At 35.0% G+C, this 19,334-nt stretch overlaps 1 protein-coding gene across 3 annotated transcripts in view; it reads right to left on the reverse strand.

Moving 5' to 3' along the window:
• Positions 1-1,382: 1,382 nt before the first annotated feature.
• Positions 1,383-19,334, reverse strand: part of LOC136035545 (uncharacterized) — a 57,095-nt gene continuing 39,143 nt past the window's right edge. For all 3 annotated transcript variants that reach the window (XM_065717399.1, XM_065717400.1, XM_065717398.1), the window contains exons 5-7: positions 18,632-18,778; positions 14,628-14,771; positions 1,383-1,630 (exon numbers count right to left, since the gene is read on the reverse strand). In XM_065717399.1, the coding sequence (XP_065573471.1) occupies positions 1,538-1,630; positions 14,628-14,771; positions 18,632-18,778 (384 nt within the window). In that variant the 3' untranslated portion in view covers positions 1,383-1,537. The remainder of the gene's footprint in view (positions 1,631-14,627; positions 14,772-18,631; positions 18,779-19,334) is intronic.

Genomic DNA, 19,334 nt, shown 5'->3' on the forward strand with positions numbered 1-19,334 from the left:
CTATGTACTTCAAGCGAATCAGAGAGTTTTCTGTGTGGCACTGTTTCGTCAATTTTAAAAAGAGGAAAGTCACCGACTGATTGTTTCGGCTATCGGCCTATTACTGATTTTTGTAATATTACCAAGGTTTTTGAATATATCCTTCTACCTTTTCTGACTAAAAATATTAATGAGGGTGAGAACCAATTTGGTTTTAGGCGTGGGGCGGGTTGTCAGCATGCGCAAAAGATTCTGTTTTCTTTACTGGCTGATAATTCTTCCAAGGGAAATGGTCTTTACATTTGTGCTTTGGATCTTTCGAAAGCGTTTGATAGTGTAGTCCATAGTCAGCTCGTTTTTTCTCTGTATAATTCTGGGGTTAATCTCTCTATTCTAATGCTTCTTAGGTCTTGGTATTCAAATTCTTTTCTTAAATTAAGATCTGCACCAGCGACTATTATAAAGGTACGAAGAGGAGTTAGGCAGGGCGGTGTTCTGTCCCCCACACTTTTTAAGATCTTGTATTTCTAATGTGCTGGCTAAGATTTCAGGTACATACCTTTCTGGTCTTACGGATGTTTCTTATCTTGCGTATGCTGACAACTTGCTTCTGATTATCAGTTCCAAAAAGGGTCTTTCCCAAACTGTCTCTATAGTTTCTGATGCTTTCTCTGATATTGGCCTTTCACTTAAAATAGATAAATGTGAGTTTCTTCCCAATAACTGTACTACTGCTACTCCCCTTCACTGCAATAACTTCACTATCCCTCTTGTTGATTGTATTCGTTGGCTTGGTATCTCTATTACTAACAATCTTTTCTTAGCTTACGTCAGCGTACTGTTTGTGATATAAGTAAAAAGATCCAGATTGGCTGTGGAAAGATTGTTGCAAACAGAGGGAAGTATAATAGACGTGCGCTGGCCCAACTTTATTCTACTTTCTGTGATCATTCTGTCCTTTTTGCTTCAGGTCTTTTCCCCTTTCTTAATAATGGTAATTTAAAAAGAATTCGGACAAATTATTTTAAATTTTGCAAACTTCTGTATCTTCCACCTTGGACAAAAAACTGGATTCTTGTTAGAAAATTTTCAGTTCCTGATATAACTTTCGAGATTCTTCACAGAAAACTCTACAGTACAGCTTCTGCGCGCTTATCTCCTCACCACCATCTTATCCGTTTTTTTTCATTGATTTTGTGTGTGTATTTGTTTCTCTCTTTGTGTTTTTTTTATATATATTCTTACTCCACCGTATTTACTTTATGTACCGTGTGGGTGAAAAATAAAATAAATAAATAAAAATACCTGACCTTGTCTATATATATACTGACCTTGCCTTGTCTATATACGAGCTGACGAGAGACAATACAAGTTCTAAAGACCAATAGAATTGTAAGATAATATTAAAAAGGATATATGTAATTCGCAGAAATTAAAAAGGATAACACTGGCACAATGAGCGTTTAATATTATTATACTATCAAAAATATCTAACTTTAAAGTGGTTTCAAGGATTTTATTGTAATTTAAGCTTATGAAATTTGATCAAAGGATGAGCTCAATTTCCATTTTCAATGTTTTCCTTTTGAAATCCATAGTTGTCGTACTCAATCTGTTTGTAATAGCCGAAATTTCCAGGTGCTTCCGGTATCTGTAAAAAAAAAGATGTAAAGAACAGGCATTATATTGTCGCACGAACAAAATGTCAAAATGGTAAAGCAAAATGACAGGGTTATATTTTTATGTCATTTTACACATTCAGTGCCTTTTTTTCTTTTTTTTTACCCAGCCTAGCAATTGATGGCAGTGTTTGCCTTTTTCAATAATAATCAGGATACTTTCTATAGTTCCATGATTATATACTTTTTCATTCGCTTTCTGCTCATTTTTTGCGCACGTTCCTAATTTTCAAATCTGGCATCCGCTAAGCAGGGGCGTCTCGAGCCTCTTTTCATTGAGGGGAGGGGCAAACTAGATTTTACCGAATCACTACGTGATTTTAATTGAATTAAAAAAAAATATTGACCTTTAAATATACTTTAATATGTGACGATCATATAATAAGTGAAATATCATAATTAGAGAGAAATTTGCCGAGTGTTCATTCCTTTCCACTTTCGAGCTATCTGAGACAAGTCACACTGGTCCAAGAAATCAAAATCAAATTAAAAAATCAAAAGACTGAAAAAAAAAAATCCGAAGCCAGGATTTTTGTTGGGGGAGAGTTTCGGGGAAGGGATTACAAAAGAAACTTTAAAAATGATTTTCCGATGGGGATACTTTCCGCAGAGGGGTATTTTTCGAGTTGGGGTATTTTCCGGGGGGAGGACCACACCAGTCACCGCTGGATTACTGGGGGTAGCTTTAACTTTCTATGATGCACTGATGATCTGATAAATTGTAATATACTTGGACAAGAGTATTCTACGAATTGATTGCTAAAATCATAGCTACAAATATTTTTTGCCTGATATCGACGAATTTAATAATGCGAAGTAAATTGATATTAGTATATATAAGAGGTGATGAACAGATAAAAAGAATGAGGAACGGTAAAAAATGGATGGAGATGGCGGAGTCACTGCAATATTAATGCTCCTTTACGTTCAAATTAATTCCAAAGATTTGGGATACCGTCCCTCCATATTTTGCCCGGGGGCATATTAGGTTTTTGCGGAAGGGATGGTCGAATAAACTTTAGAGGAAGGTCATTTGAATATAATTTGAAAGTTCTAGTTCCCTTTTAAGAGTCACACTGTGATAGAAGAGCAATTGTCCTCCCCCTACCCTGACACCCTCTTTTCTGCAAGTAGATCTAATCGAAATTACGAGACAGCAATTTTATTCAAAATACTTTTAAGAGCATATAACAATGACTTCAGTGTTGAAACAACCCCCAGAGCCGAGGAGCAAGGGTTGTAAGTTATGCTCCGGGGTAAATAAGGTTTCTATGGAATGGGCGGGCGTATAAACTTCGAATGGGACTCATTTGATTGGAAATCAGAAGTTCTAGAGCTATTTTAAAAGTAATGCAAAAGAAATTAGAGTCAAAGTGATTAGAAGGCAAATATCCCCCCATGCCCATCATTTCCCAGAACACATCCAATCAAAATTTTAAGATTGCCAATTTGTTCAGTAATTAAGTAATGTTCAGTAATTTGTTCAGTAATTAAGTCTTTTAGAATTACTCCCCCTCATCCCTTAGGGCAAGGACTGTAAGCTATTCAATTCGTCCGTTGTTTAAATAAAATATATGTTATTGCGAGAGGTGGACAAGTTTGACCTTTATTTTCCAAAAAGACGAAGGGTATTCAGGGTAGCCTTTCAGAAAATGATTAGGAGAGTGTTGAACTAAATCAGTACACGTTATATGCATATGGGTTGTCAAGAGGGCTTAATTCTGGAACGACACCAGGTGTTTATTAATTTGGAACTTTCAGGAAATGATAAGGGAGATGAGTAACATTTTCATAAGCCCTGTTTTATAAGTTGAAAGTGATTCCGACAGTAGTTTTGTCGGGGGGGATTTCCGCAAGGGGAATTTTCCGTGGGGGTGTACTTTGCAGGGAAGTTTTTTCATGGGGTCAGAGGGAGGGGTATTTTCATGGCGGTAAACACCTTGACTCGTTCTTCACTAGGTTGCAGCTATCGCTCTGTTGGGTGTTGTCAAAGACCAAATCCATTCCAGAGTGGCAATCATAAATGTTTCACAGCAGGTATGTTATTTTTCTCACTTGTTTGGGTTAACATTGCGGAACCAATCACTTAGTCGCAATGACGACTAATTGCAAAGTACAGAGTGAGGTGAAAGGGAAGCGGGTATTATATTCGTCCATTTTGTCTAGGAGATATAAGTTGACAGCAACCTAGCTAGGTATCTCAACTCCCTTAAGGTCCTTTATACTGAAATTTTAATAGTACCGAGATTTAATTAGCGCTAATTTCAGCCAACTAGATTTTTCATAGGGTTTTCCGATTGAGTGAAAAATTCTAGGAAAACTTCTTATTGACTTAAATTAACACCGACTAATTCCTGGTAATAATAAAATCTAACTTTAAATGAGCTTTTACCAGCAACCTAAAAGAGTCCCTTGTGGCTACACCTGAAGATACATAGTTTATGTATATGTACGTATATGTATGTATAACGAAAATAGAAATCACCAATGCAACAGCACAAACACATTAAAAAAAAGGGAGACAGAAGGAGAAGCAATGATGTATGGATATTTTAAAAGTCGTCGATTACATGAACGATTACATGGTCTATAGTTTTTTTTTCTTTTATGATAAAAGTGGGAAAGTTAAGTTCGAAATTAAAGAGAACAAAATTAAAGAAGAAGTTTAGGACTAGCAACAAAACATAGAAAATACTGTAAAAAGCAAAATGATGATGGCCGGTTACGGAATAAAAAGTTGCATTTCTAGTTTGCCTTGAAGTAGGCAGAAACTGGATTAATTTTAATTAATTAATTTTAATCAAATTTAATTAATTTTTTTTTAATTTTTTGATTAATTAATTTTCATTTTATATTAAGTCCCATTCAGAATGAAATTGTACTAACACCTAAATTTAGCCCAGTACTGATTCCAAACATTCTTAACTTTTAATAGAAATTTTCAGTAAATGAGAAAACCCAGAGAAAAATCTTATTGGCTCAAATTAACACCAGCTAAATTCTGTATAAGTAAAATTTCATTGAAAATGAGCCTTTTAGAGTATCAGCTAACTATTGGAGCTCGCTTCAGGTAGATATTGTATAGCATCCTATGATTGTTCTTGGAGCAGTAATTGGCTGGGTATTACGGACACTTACTTATTATTGAAAGGACAAGACATCCTATCTTCTTATTACGACTTCTACAGAAATCAGTTAAAAAAAGAAATAAGCTTCACGACTTATGGAGTCGAAAATAACACAAAAACACAAAATTTAGGTACTTGATCAATTATCTGCCTAAAATAAGCACTTCTGCATGCAACTTCGATTTAATCTCCACCCAATAAAGAAAAAATACGTATATCAATTACATTTTGGGATTAAATTCAGATATCCATGAAATTTCTAACCAATTCTTAATACTTTTTCGAAATAAATGCTAAATTACACTTATCGAACAAAAAGCTTACATTTAAGGGTATTCTAACTTGTCGACACTTCGTCAAGGTATCAAGGCTGGGACTAGTATGCTAAAGATTATTGAGATCTTATTAAGATAAATTCATGAAACGAATAGATCCCCCAGGATATTCAGGATTTTCAATTCAAGTATTCAACTCACTTCTGAAAATGTTAAAGAAAAAATGGTGGGATTGACATCCAAGTGCGTGTTTAAAACCTAGACAATAACTTTGACGCTGGGACTAATATTATATAATTTTATGTTTTACTTATTGCAGAAAAACTTTCTAATTGCCTGTAGTTAGACTGTTTAGAATTAAACGTATATTAGAATGAACATACAGAATATAAGATATTATATTTCACCTCCTAGAAGGTGAAATATAATATAGTAGGTAGAATATAATATAGTAGAATATTTCACCTCCTAGAACCACCATAAAAGCAATAACAGCTCTCCGAGAAAGGCATGATTTAACAATTTCATAATAATATTTTCTAAAACATGTTTTCAAATACTTTGCCTATGTTTAGATAACCCCCCCCCCATCTAAAAATATATTCCTAATCACACGTCGCTTCAAGGCAAGCATGCTTATGCAAGCTAATTCAGCCCTGAAATTATGCAAGTTAATTCAGCAAGGGTTCTAGTTTATGCCCATCGGGTGTATAAGTTTTACCCCCCCCCCCTGATGTATTTTCCCAAGATGCATCTTATAGAAATTTTGAGATACCCACTTGTTTTCGTAAAAAACTCCGAAAAGGGCTCACTTGATTGGAAACTGCAAGGGCTAGTGCCTTTTTAACAGTCAAACGGGATTTGAGAGGAAAAGTAAGGGAGACAGGGGCTTTTTCGGACGGGGGCATGATCGGACAAACGATATTGCTCGTTCAGATATCGATACAAAAATTTGACAAAAATGTCAGTAGATGGCGAGCATGTAACGCACGTTCGATCAAATTCTGACTAGAATTCAGTAATAAATGTTCCTTTGAGAGGGTCAGATGCAAATTTGGAGGTAAATTTAAATTTCTAGCTGTATGTTCCTTGTCAATTTTCAGGCGTTCTGCAAGCTTTAGGGGAAAGCAGTTTCGGCAGGTAAGAGAGTGATCTATTGGCTACTTTCTAATTATAAAGTAATGTATATAATTTCATATTTTTTTTTTTGGCAGCCATCTTTTTATTAAAGGTCACTGTGGGGCATTTCCGGACACAGATTACGGGGCATGTACGGACATTATTTCTTGCCTGTCCGAAAATGCCCCCATCATGTGAAGTTCAAAGTGAAGTGTTAAAACTCTTGCCAGAGTTTGAAATAAAGCTGCACAGACCTGCACAAGTTTCACTATTATTCTTATCAGTTCTAATACTTTATTTCTTTTCAGAAAATGGTACGAACGTATCCATTAGATCCATCTATTTCGCTAGTTTTAGATCCATCTATTCATGGAGGCAGAATTGTGCTATTTAGGATTTGTTTTTAGAATGGTTTTAAAATGGTAAGGTGTACCTAAATTTGAAAGTTCGTAATTTTTTAAACCTAAAAGAAATTGCACTATTATTTAATAGTGGAAAAAGATAGGCTGTAAGCTATTCTGATATTAAATTAAACACAAGTTATCTGTATTTAATGAAGTCAAAATTTAATGCACATAATAAAGCTCTTCTATTCTTGAGATAACGTTAAAAATACTTTGCATTCTAATCTAATCGCCCCTGTGCAGTTGTTCTTAAAGCTAAAATTCTGACTAACATCAAAATCCTAACATCAATGCAGTTAGATAATTCTTGGAAGAACAACTGGCAGGACTTTATAGAGGGAGAGGGGGGAATAACATAAAAAATAAAATATATTTGATAATTTGATAGTTTCACTATTATTCTTATCAGTTCTAATCCTTTATTTCTTTTCAGAAAATGGTACGAACGTATCAGCGAAAACGAGACAAACCACCCCCTGATCTAGCAACGTTACAAAGAGCAGTCGCTTCGATCGTCAAAGATGGTAGCTCTATCAGAGCAGCTGCGGAGAACTTTGGACTCAAAAAGTCAACAGTTAATGATGCCCTTAGACGATACCGTGCTGAACTGGATGCCCAGCCCGATATTCTGGAAACTGATAAATCTCCGGCTAAGGTCCTGCCATCTGAGAGACGTGGATTTTGGCAAGTTTTTACTAGAGAACAAGAAAAGCAACTAACCGAATATTTAAAAGCAGCATCGCTGATGAATCATGGGCTGACAGGGCTTTCAACTCGTAAGCTTGCCTATGAGTTTGCAGTAAAGCTTAATGTGAAGATGCACTTAACGTGGACGGAAAAGGGAAGGGCAGGCCTAGACTGGTTCTCTTCGTTTATGAAGAGAGGAAATGAGCTATCAATCCGGTCTCCAGAAAATACTAGTCAAGCACGTGCTTCCGGGTTTAATGCTCCAGTGGTCAGCAAGTTCTATGACAACCTAGCAGAAGTTTACAGCAGGCATAAGTTTCCACCTAGCAAAATCTGGAACTGTGATGAAACAGGTATCCCTACTGTTTTGGATCCCCCCAAGGTTGTAGCCAGGAAGGGGGCTAAGCAAGTCTCACAAATTGCTTCAGCAGAGCGGGGAGAGAACACGACTATGCTAGCTTTCATCAATGCAGCCGGACGGGTTATACCTCCTGTTTTTGTCTTCCCTAGAGTTCATGTGAATTGCCGGATGTATAACCTGGGCCCACCTGGAAGTTTAGGTCTGTCTAACAAAAGCGGCTGGATGACGGATGACAATTTCCTCCTCTCTATCAAGCATTTTCAAAGTGAAACAAAATCGACGAAGGAAGATCCTCACTTGCTTTTGATGGATAACCACGGCAGCCATATCTCCGTTGAAATTGTTCACTTTTGCAGAGAAAACGGAATTGTTGTGCTGACGTTCCCCCCACACTGTTCACATAAACTGCAACCCCTTGATATCAGTGTTTATGGACCTTTTAAAAACGGGCTACGTAATAGTTTCAACGAATGGCTTATAGCACATCCAGGTGGCAGAATATCGATCCATGAAGTAGCCGAGCTATCCCGACAACCGTTCCTAGATAAGTTCTGCCCCAGCAACATTGTTGCTGGGTTTCAAAGGCCCGGTATTTTCCCATTCAATCGTCATGCTTTTGGCGAATCAGATTTTCTCCCTGCTCTCGTTACTGACGTTCCACTAGCTGCAACTACTAACTCTACTACAGAGGCAGCGGATCACGGTGAAGTTATCCAGGACTCTGAACCTGAAGGTCCCGCTCCCGGTACATCCGGGACAGCTCCTATCACCCCCGAGTCTGTAAGGCCGCACCCAAGGATTGACCCAACAAAAAGAAATCCTTCGAATGGAAGAAAAAGAGGAAAAACCCGCATACTGACAGATACCCCTGAAAAAGAACAGCTGGAAAGAGAAAAGCACAACAGAGAAGCGAAGAAAGCCAAGAAAAAAACGCCACAAAAGAAAATCACTAAAACCAAGAAAATGGTCGGTCGTCGACAGACCAAGGTGGGAAATAAGCGAAAACCATCAGCTTTCATCAGGCTTTCAGTTTCGGAGACCAGTTTATCAGAACCCGAACTGCCAGATGACATTTGTGATGATGAGTCGGACATGTCACTTGATTTGGGAGAGGATGATGTTGTGGCGAGCGACAGACCGGTTTCTCCCATCCAAATCGGAAAGTTCGTTCTCGTCAAGTTTGAATTAGGAAAAAGCAAGTCCTTGTGTGTGTATTACGTTGGGCTAGTCGAGTCCATCGATAACGATGTTGCTGACGTCAAGTTTTTGAGAAAGATTGGCCCGAAGTTCGTATTCCCAGAGATTGAGGACAAAGCAACGGTCGACAAAAAGTATATTGTCCTAGTCTTACCAGATCCTAGTTCCTCAGGTGGGACAGCAAGATCCATTGCTGGACATGTGTTTTCACGTGATTTCTCAGCCTTTAATATAAAGTGACGGTTAAGTACCAGTACTTTTAATTACTTTTCTTACTTTTACACAAATATACGAAGTTTGTTAACACTTGTGCAGTACTTTTCTTTGAGAGGGGGGGGCATGTCCGATCATGCCCCGGGGGTGTCCGAAAATGCCCCATGGCGGGGCATTTTCGGACAGCATGACCAAACTTGGGAAAATCTCATTTCTGAAAATGTGGTTGTAGATAGGACAATGAGGTTGTTGGTGTGGATTGCCAAATAGTTTACCTTCCAAAAGGAAGTATAAACACAGTGATCGGTCCAGTACGGAAAATGACACAACCGAAAATCTGAAAAACGTCCGGAATAGCCCCGGTCTCCCCTACTGTCCCAACGTCAATATTTTCCCGAAACACATCCAATCAAAATTTTGAGACAGAAATTTTGTTCAGCGTAGTTGAAAGCTCTGAAAAGTATGTCTTTGAAGTTACCCCCCCCTCCAGCCCTAAGTACTTGAGTGGTAAATTATAACCAGATGGCATTTAAGATTCTTATAAAAACGGTGGTCGTAAAAGTTTCGGAGAGGGCCCATTAGACTAGAAATTGAAGTTCTAGTGCCATTTTTAAGAGTCAAAGTGATAGGAGGGTACTCCCCTCCCCCGGCGTATTTTCTCCAAATGAATCCGATAAAAGTTTTGAGATATAGAAATATAATTGCTCCTTTCGGCTAAAAACGATATTGGCAGCTGGCATCCCCCCTCTAACCAAAAACATAGGCATAAGCATGAAGAAGAGGCTTGGAGCTGACCAAAATGAGACGACAATGGAAAAATAAATGAATTCAAATAAGAAAAATAATATTTTTGTTGCCAGGCTTTAGAATTATGCTTTGAGGCAGTTTTTGAAGCCTAATATTCAAACACTATTTTAAGTTCACGCAAAAAAAGTCATCCTCGCTTAAAACGTTAAATTTTTTGAATGGGAAAGACGAACGACTTCAAATTATTGGACCTAGATCTCTGCGTTATATAATAAAAAAAAAATCTTTGAATTTATAAGTTGTACAATTTCGCTTGCACAATTATATCCTTCTTTCTGTAAAAGATGCAGACTATTACTGTAATTTTGAAGCCCAGCTAATAAGGTGCTTTCCATTCTGTTCCAGGTGGGGGCTGTAACTCTCACATATAAGATCTTGACTAATAAGGTGCTAATAAGGCGCTAACAAGGAGCTAATAAGGTTCTTCCCTTTCTGGTGCAGGTGGGGGCTGTAACTCTCACATGTAAGATCTTGACTATGGTGATTCCAACAGTTAATTCAAGTAATGATCCAATAATGGGTTTTCATTTTGATCTGTCGGTATTACGTTAATGCTTCCCAGTTTTTAAAATCCAAAAATGGCACCACAAATTGTAATGTTTCATGCAACGTGGCACTCTAAAATGACGTTGTCGAAATAAAATTACAAAATCTTTAAAATTACACATTAAAAATCTCTGCGAGGTTTCAGTAGCCTCCTAGTTCGGCTAGTTAGAATACTATTTATCAAACTTACTAACAGGTGTGAGCGAAAGTATATATGAGGGAGGATTGTAAACATCCAGTTGAGGGTGAGTGACTCCTGATGGGTCTAGGCACTTACTCATAAATTGGTCTTAAAAAACCAGTTTTAAAAAGCTAAACTAAAAAACTATTTCCCAACCGCTTAAATGGGTCTTAAAATACAGACAGAAAACATTATTTGACACCGTTAGATAAAGTCAACAGGAAGTACTCCCCCCTAGGAAAGCTTCTGAACACGGCCCAGGTATCATATTTTCTAAGGTTTTCTGTAAAATATCCTTCTTAGAGGTTGCGTCACTCTTCCTCCGAAAACCACTAACCACGTGCCTGAACTAAGTCCAATATAAAAAAATACATTTTTTTTAAGGAATCGTGCCAATTGAATAAGAAAGAGAATCGATTGCACTCCTGCCACAAGATGTTTCGAAAGAATAAAATCACTTAAGTCTGACAAAATCCATTCAATTTAGTTTTGTGAATTTTCAAATCACCAGTAATTAGCTATGCTAATTTGCTCATCAATAGTCTATACAGACTATTAAGATGGTTAAAGTTCAATAATCTCCTGCAATCTAGATTGTTAGAATAGCAGCAATGTTTAATCTAAAAATTGAGTTTATTTTCAAATTTAAGATCATTATTTCAGGGGGACTTTCTTATAACATGGCTGGTCGGATTTTTTTCTTTCGCTTCTTCTCTCTCTCTCTCTCTCTCTCTCTCTCTCTCTCTCTCTTTCTCTATGTACTCCTTGTGAGTTATTGAGGTGTAATTCCTTCTTCTTTTCTCTCTCTATACTGTTAAAGGAGACAAAATGAGCTGCCTCCATGTCTCCTTTGTATAAGATTTATGTATATTGTTTCTTGTTTAATAAAGTCAAGTAAAAGTCTAAGGTCTGATGACATCAATACAAGTGGTTATAAGAAGCTATTTTTACTCTTTTTTAAATAAGATTAAATAATGAAATGTTTTTTCAACTTTTTAAGAAAGAAAGAGCAACATAAAAATTCAAAACGAACCAAAATAATATCGTGTGGAGGGGACGGCTGCCCCTACTCAATCAATCGTTCTTCACGCTAAAGTTTATTAGTACTTTAAAAAAGCTGCTGGTTCCGATGAAACGACCCTTGTGATCATTATTTTTAATTTTTTTACATTTTCTATATAATTTCAGTGGCGTAATTTCTTCAAAATCCAGGGGACAGAGCTGTAACGAATTCTCCAAAAAAAGTGAAAACTGAAATATTAGCCATACAGTACAATAAAGGTAATGATCAAACAGTTCGTGGTAACGAACTGTAGTAAGGAGCGACCCGCTCAATAGTAACCAAAACTCTAAAAAATGGAATTTTGATACCATTAGCTGCATCAAAAGAATTGCATTTTAATGCTGATTTTAAATATATAAGTTTCATCAAGTTTAGTCTTACGCATCAAAAGTTACGAGCCTGAGAAAATTTGCGTTATTTTAGAAAATAGGGGGGAAACACCCCCTAAAAGTCATAGAATCTTAACGAACGTTTATCCCCCCCGAAAAAGCAACCCACGGAAAATACCCCCCCCCCAGGAAATATCACCCCACGCAGCTGGTTGGTCTCCAATCCCTTTCGACTTAAAAAAATGACTAGAACTCTCGATTTCTGATCTAATGAGCACTCTTTGAAGTTTCTTTGACCTTGAGATGGAGGTGTGGATAAGGAAAGGGCATCCTGTATGGAATAAATTCTTCTCATTTCCGGGTTTAATGTTATTCTCTACTTTCATAATAACAGCGTTGACCAAAAATATGCCCAGAAATCATCACGGAGTCGATAACAATTTCACATTTTGATGCGCTTTTAAAAGTTCCTTTTGTACCCACCCCTCAAAAAAAATTGCTGGAAAATACTCTTTTGCTGGATTTTTGTTGGGGAGCTTTTCACGGAGGGGACTACCGGCATGATTTTAAAAACAATCAGAAATTAAAGTCTTTTTCCAAATGGAAGTGCGCAAGACACATTTTCACCTGAAATCGTCCACGAGAAAGTTTCTGGTTGGAATTTTCAGTTAGAATGGAATTGTATTAAGGGAATTTCTCTGGAGGGGGGGGGATTTTTATGTGAAAAGAGCTTTCCACGGTGGAATTTTGCCGTGGGGAAGGAATTTTTCATGGAGAAGAGCCAGATTTCCCGGTATTATTTGAGACAACAAATAGAAATTAAATTTTTCCAAAAAAAAGTTTTTTTTAGCTGATAGTGGACAGAAATTATTACGTATGCTTTAGTATAGTTTAGTATATATTATATGTATATAGTTTAGTATGCAGTATACGCATACTTTAGTAAACGTATGCTTTTAATTGATCGTAAGTTTTGACTTTCTGTCCCAATTCCTTAAGAGCAACTCGTGAAACAGAATGGATGTTTAATAAGAGTAATAAGCTTTTTTTAATTTCCAATCAGTAGTTATGAAAGAGTGTCGGTGGATGCAGAGTGGGAACAGGGGATGGTACCTGAAATAACCATGAGGGAGCATGATCTAATTAACCATCAGAACTTAAAAGTTATAAAACAAGCTTTTGAACAAGAAAAGAACAAACAAGATATGAATAAACAAAAGATATGAATAAACAAGATACGAGCGGGACCGCATCCCTGTAAATCTCTTTAAACTAATACTCTTTAAACTAAATACTTTACTTTTATACTTTAAATACTTTACTTTATAAAAAATACTTTACTTTAATACTCTTAATACTACTTTATTAAGAGTATTAAACTTAATTAAGTACTACTTAATAAATACTTTATTAATTAATACTTATTAAATTAAACTTAATTAAGTACTACTTAATAAATACTTTATTAATTAATACTTATTAAATTAAACTTTATTAAGTACTACTTAATAAATACTTTACTTTAATACTCTTTAAACTAAAGTCTCTATTGATTTGACAAAACTTTTATTCTAATTTAGCGCCCCTAATGTTTGTGGAGTCTTTCTTAAAGAATTGAGAGAAAAAGTCAAAATTTAGCGTAAAGAAAGATGGGCTTAGGAAAGGGAAGCCCCCTCATATATGAAAAACTTTTATTCTAATTTTAATACAGGTCCTTTTTTTTAGTTAAAAACTCGTTTTTTCTCATAAAATTTCAATAAATTGTTAATTTTATAAGTGTTACTGTATTGAATATTAAAAATATTTTAATAACAGCTTTGTATCCAATCCTTTACGATCAGCAAGTGAAACACAAGGTACGTTAAATTAGAATAAGAAGCTTTTTGAAAATTCTAAAAAAGTTTAGCGTGAAGAGCGAGGTATTCTAGGGGGTGGACAAAATTAAATATCTCAAAACATTTGGTGGGGGGCAAATTTAAAGTTTTCTGCCATTTTTTTTTAATGAAAATACTGAAAAAAGACATTTTCAATGAACATATCCCAAAAACTATTTTGAAAATCTGGGGGGCTAGCTTCCCCCTGTCTCAGAATTGACGCCAGTGTGATAAGCTATATAAAATATTGGAGATTACGGGAAGGACTTTAGATTAGGGGATAAAGTCACAATACCTCCTCCCTTCTCTACGCGCCTGCTTTATCAGTCCCTTTTTTGTTCCCACTATACTTTCGTAAATGAAAAATAGGCTTAGGGTAAATAATTATTTTCTGAAAAAACCTTCTTTAGCATTTTTAAGGAAAGGGTGGGGATATTTCTGATATAAGAAGGATTCTACATTAGGGTATATGGTTACAATACCTCCTCCCTTTTCTATGCGCCTGCTTTATCAGTCCCTTTTTTGTTCCCACTATACTTTTGTAAATGAAAAATAGGCTTAGGGTAAATAATTGTTTTCTGGAACAACTTCCTTTAGCATTTTTAAGGAAAGGGTGGAGATATTTCTGAGATGAGCTCCCGAATTTTTTTTTAAGTTTTCATTTACTACTTCTTAGCAGTTGCTCAACTGCTTTCTTAGTAGTTCAGCTCGTCTGGAAAGAGATTTTTTATTTTCAAATATTAGGGGTGGCAGAGTATTCTATCAGACAGACTATTAATACTCACTATTTTTTGGATGGCTTTTAACGTGTAACTTGGATCTGAGCCAGTCCGATTTGGGCTATATCGTTCTGCTTCGGTTTTCAAAATATAAAACGGGCTTACAATTATGTTGGCCGCCAGATTTGATGTCCTCTTCTGATCTCTTGTCTGAAAAAAAAATGATAACACCCGTTAATAATTGAAAATCAAAAAAATTCCGAGAGAAGAAATGTATTTCTTGTTTGGATCAAAACCAAACAAGTCACAATACTTGTTTGAGCAAACAAGTACATACATTCCTTATCCAATTTGTGTTTTATGTACTACTCATGGCTGGAACCTGTATTTTATGCAATGAAATCAGTCAAGAATACTGAGAAAGTAAGAGAAGAAATAAACCAATATCTCAAGGATATTTACAATTTTAGACATAACTCTTCATATAATCCCTAATTTTTTCGAAGCCCCCACCCCTCCCGAAAAAATAAGAATATATCCAAGCACACGTACACACACATAAAACTCTGAAACACAAAAGAGAAAAGTTGTACGCTGCTAATACCAAAATAAGCACCTATTATCATTTTATTATATAATTATTATATTTGATAAAAAATCACTCTAGAGAATTATATAAAAATTATGTAATTAAAAATTAAAAATTATAATATAATCAAAAATTAAAAAAAATTATATAATTATATAATATATAATAGATTTATAAAATATCAATCTAAATTATATAATATTATATAATATTATATGCCTATATAGGCATCCCAGGTTCACCAATTAATTTCTTAGATGAAAATTTTGAGAAAATAAAATATCACTCTTAGAGGTATTATTTGCAAAATAGAAGGAATAGAATACATAGAAATAGGAATAGAATGGGATGGAATAGAGAGAATTCAAAGATTAGAATAGATTTAGAATAGATAGAAATTCAAGATTAGTGAAATATCATTTCACTAATCTTTTGGTTAATTTTTCATCTTATTCCTTATACATATATATATATATATATGTATATATATATATATATATATATATATATATATATATATATATATATATATATATATATATATATATATATATATATATATATATATATATATATATATATATATATATGTGTGTGTGTGTATGTGTAATAATAATAGTAATATATGTTAGTTGGCGAGTTCAATTGAGTGTAAATAATTAAAAAAAATGGTTGATATAGCTATTCGCATTATTTTTTTTTCTTTTTGTTATTTTTCTCCTCTCCATTTTTATTTCCCTTATATTGTATTACGAATCTTGATAGATATGACTGTGGTGTTTTTCCCTATGTTCACAGGCCATGGAGCCTTTTGTGGGGATGTTAAAAGAGATGCATGTATTGTTTATTTGATATTAACAAAGTTGAGTTGAGTTGAATAGAATAGGATAAATAGAAGGAATAGAATGAGATAGGATAAATTTGACAACCTCCATGAAAAATACAATGGGGAAAATTGATAAAATAGTTCTGACTATTATAGCGTAACAATCAGGTAGTCAGGAATCTGTGATCCTCTACAAATGAGTTTAGCGCTTTCGTTATCGACAAAAACAATGGTATCAGATTTTAGTTTCTTTTTTTATATTTAATTTTTTTTATATATTTTATATTTGTTTTCCTATCGAGCACCTAAATCTATCCTTCAGCAATTCTAATGAAAAACACCTTAAATAATTTTTCACAACATTCTTTGGTGTTCATGTTTCAGAATCGTACTTTATAACCGCCAATACTGTTGATTTTAGCATGTGAATATTATCTCTGAGATTTTTTTTCCTATTCTTCTATCAATTTTTATCGAGTACCATTCAATTTGGCGTACCAATAAAAAAAAAATATAATGTTTAGAGAATTTTATGCATTTTCCCCGGGCACCGAAAACACTAGCTACGACTCTGCAGCCAATAGTGCCCTTAAACTTATTTTTGCTATCTTCCAAAATATGAACAACTATCTGATAAATCTTGTAGTTTTGATTACAATATATTTTCTTCTAACTAAAAGCTATAGGAATTTCTTATATTTATTTTAAGTTTTATGAATGAAGCTACTTGACTGTGGATTACTGTTTATTTATCTTCGTACTTTGGCACATTTTATGGATCGTATTCTAATGTATTTTTAACCTTCAGATTGTTGAACCTTCAGGTCCCCGTTGCGGATCAAAATAAGCCCTAAGGCATGTACTAAAGGGAAGTTTCGATCATAGATATTTTTATTTAAAAAAAACGTCCCTTAGAAAATGTATATTCATCAATTACAATTCTATTGCATGCCTAGATAAGAAATCATTTTTGACCTGTTCGTCAACATTTTTGGCCTTGGTAGGGAGGGTTCATGTCATCCCCAGAGGAATAGTTATTTGACCACTCAACTATGATGAATAGACTGTCTCAAAATTTTGATTGGATGTCTTTTAGGAAAATGGTACATTGGAGGGGGACTAGCTGCCCTTCAATATTTTTGGTAGTTTAGAAAGAGCACTAGAACTTTCAATTTCCGCTCGAGTGAGCCCTCTCCTGATTTTATAGGATCATTGGTAGGATACCATATTCTTGGATTTCGGATTGTGGATGACATGTTAGGGAAAATGCAAAAATTTTTCTAAGGGCAGGGAAATTTTCTGCAAGGGGATATTTCCATGGGGAGAATTTTGCTTAAGGAGGAAATTTTCCGGGGGGTCAATCGATGTTGAACTATTTTGGCTTATATTGTGGTTTCCATTATTCTCTTTGTCGTTCTATTTTTTTTAGTTAGAGAAGTCATCAAACAGTTCGTAGGAACAATCTGTGAGTAAGTAACGAATCGGCCCAATTGTCGCTGAGGCTCAAAAAAGTTACTTTGATAGCAATTAATACATCAAAAGAATTGGCCTTTATGGTGATTCAAATATATAATAATTTATTAAGTTTTTTCACCCACTGAACGCTACAAGCCAAAAGAAAAATCATGGAAGCTTATTCATTTTTTTTTCCAGGAATATGGTATCGAACCAACAATCCTATAAGATCAGAAGACTGCTCATTTGAACGGAAATTGGATATTCTAGTCCCCTTTCTAAGCTACCAAAAAGATTGAAGGGCAGATAGCGCCCTTCAATGCACCATTTACCCTCAAAGACATCAAATCAAAATTTTGAGACAGTCATTTCATTCAGCATGGTTGAATGGTCAAATAACTATGCCTATGGGGATGACATACCCCCCTCACTAATCCTGTGGGAAGGGTTGTTTAACTTGTGCAATATATCTACTTTTTTATAAATAGTAATTGTTTTTAGGAAACGCAAGAAAATTTGTCAGGAGCGGGAAACTTTCCGCGGAGGGGGGACTCCCACGGGGAGAATTTCCCGTGAGGACGAAAGCTTTTTGAGAAATTTTCAAGGAGAAATTTTACACGAGGGAAAGAAGATTTCTCTGGCATGATTTGAAAACTGGTAAGAATAAAAAAAAGGTATATTATTCTGTGTATGAGGAGGACTACCCCTTCCTCATCGCTCGCTCCATACTCAAAAATTTCACTTTTTGTCCCAATTTCTTAAGAACGACTCCTGAAACACAAGGGCCAATGAATTTAAATGAGAAGTACTTTCGAAGAACTTAAGAGTTTAGCATAAAGAGCGAGGTTTGAGGAAGGGCTAGTCCAAGTCATATACGAAATACTTACTTTTAATTTCAAGTTTAATGTTACTACTTATTTTCAACTGAATTTTTTTTTTAGCTACTTAAGAGCTGGAAAATTTTATTAAATGCATCTTTCAAAAACTTGTCTCTAAAGGATTTTCCGTTGGCGGTTGTCACCCTTGTTAAGATCTGCAACAAAGCTAGTAGATGCACTACGATTATTGCTAGTAATTAATTGGTCAATTTACTTACATCTTTAATTTTTGAACAAAATTTACGCTCAGTTTTCTAAGTCCTCCCGGTAAAAGTCTTCTTCAGCTTCTTTAAAAAAATACTAACAAGACAAGACCTCTTACCTGCTTTTCGAGCGTTTGAAATCTTAATTCAGTTTTTTGCCTCTTATTTTCTACATTTTGTAGATCAATTCCGACGGGTTGGGTTGATACTTTAGAAGAGCTCAAAGTAGCTATTTCGATTAGACTGGTTTTCTCATTTTGTCTTTTCTAAAAATAAAATACAAAGTGAAGGGAAAATTGACTTTTCTTCAAAATTAAACAAAAGGAAAAAAACACATTAAACATACTTATCAAACGACAAGTTTCTGCTATTTTTGAAAATCAAAGTAAATTTCACCACACAGAAATAGAGAGTGCACTTTTAAAAAACTGTCATGGAGTAATATCTTCTGGCCATTTTCAACGGATTATTAAAAAGATCCAATAAAGTTTTAGAAAGGTGGGGTTACATGTAGAGATTTGGGAATATGGTTGGCTTACAAAACTGTGTCACAAAATAAACCAATAGGACTACACGGAAGTGCAGAACAGTTTTTTAACCTCTCTTTTCTTTCTTTGGCTAAATAAAAAAAAAAAGAAAAAACAAGTTTTCCAATTTAAAGTAAGGGAAAGCATTAAAACTTAAAATGAACGGATATTAATCTGTACATGATAGGAAATACCCTTCCTCAGCCCTCGATCTTTACGCTAATGTCTTAAATTTCCTTAGAAATACTTCTCATTCAAATCCAACTTCTATTTAAACATAACATCCAAATTTTGT

Source organism: Artemia franciscana, chromosome 14, assembly GCF_032884065.1.
Source record: "Artemia franciscana chromosome 14, ASM3288406v1, whole genome shotgun sequence".
NCBI classification, from domain to species: Eukaryota; Metazoa; Arthropoda; class Branchiopoda; order Anostraca; family Artemiidae; genus Artemia; species Artemia franciscana.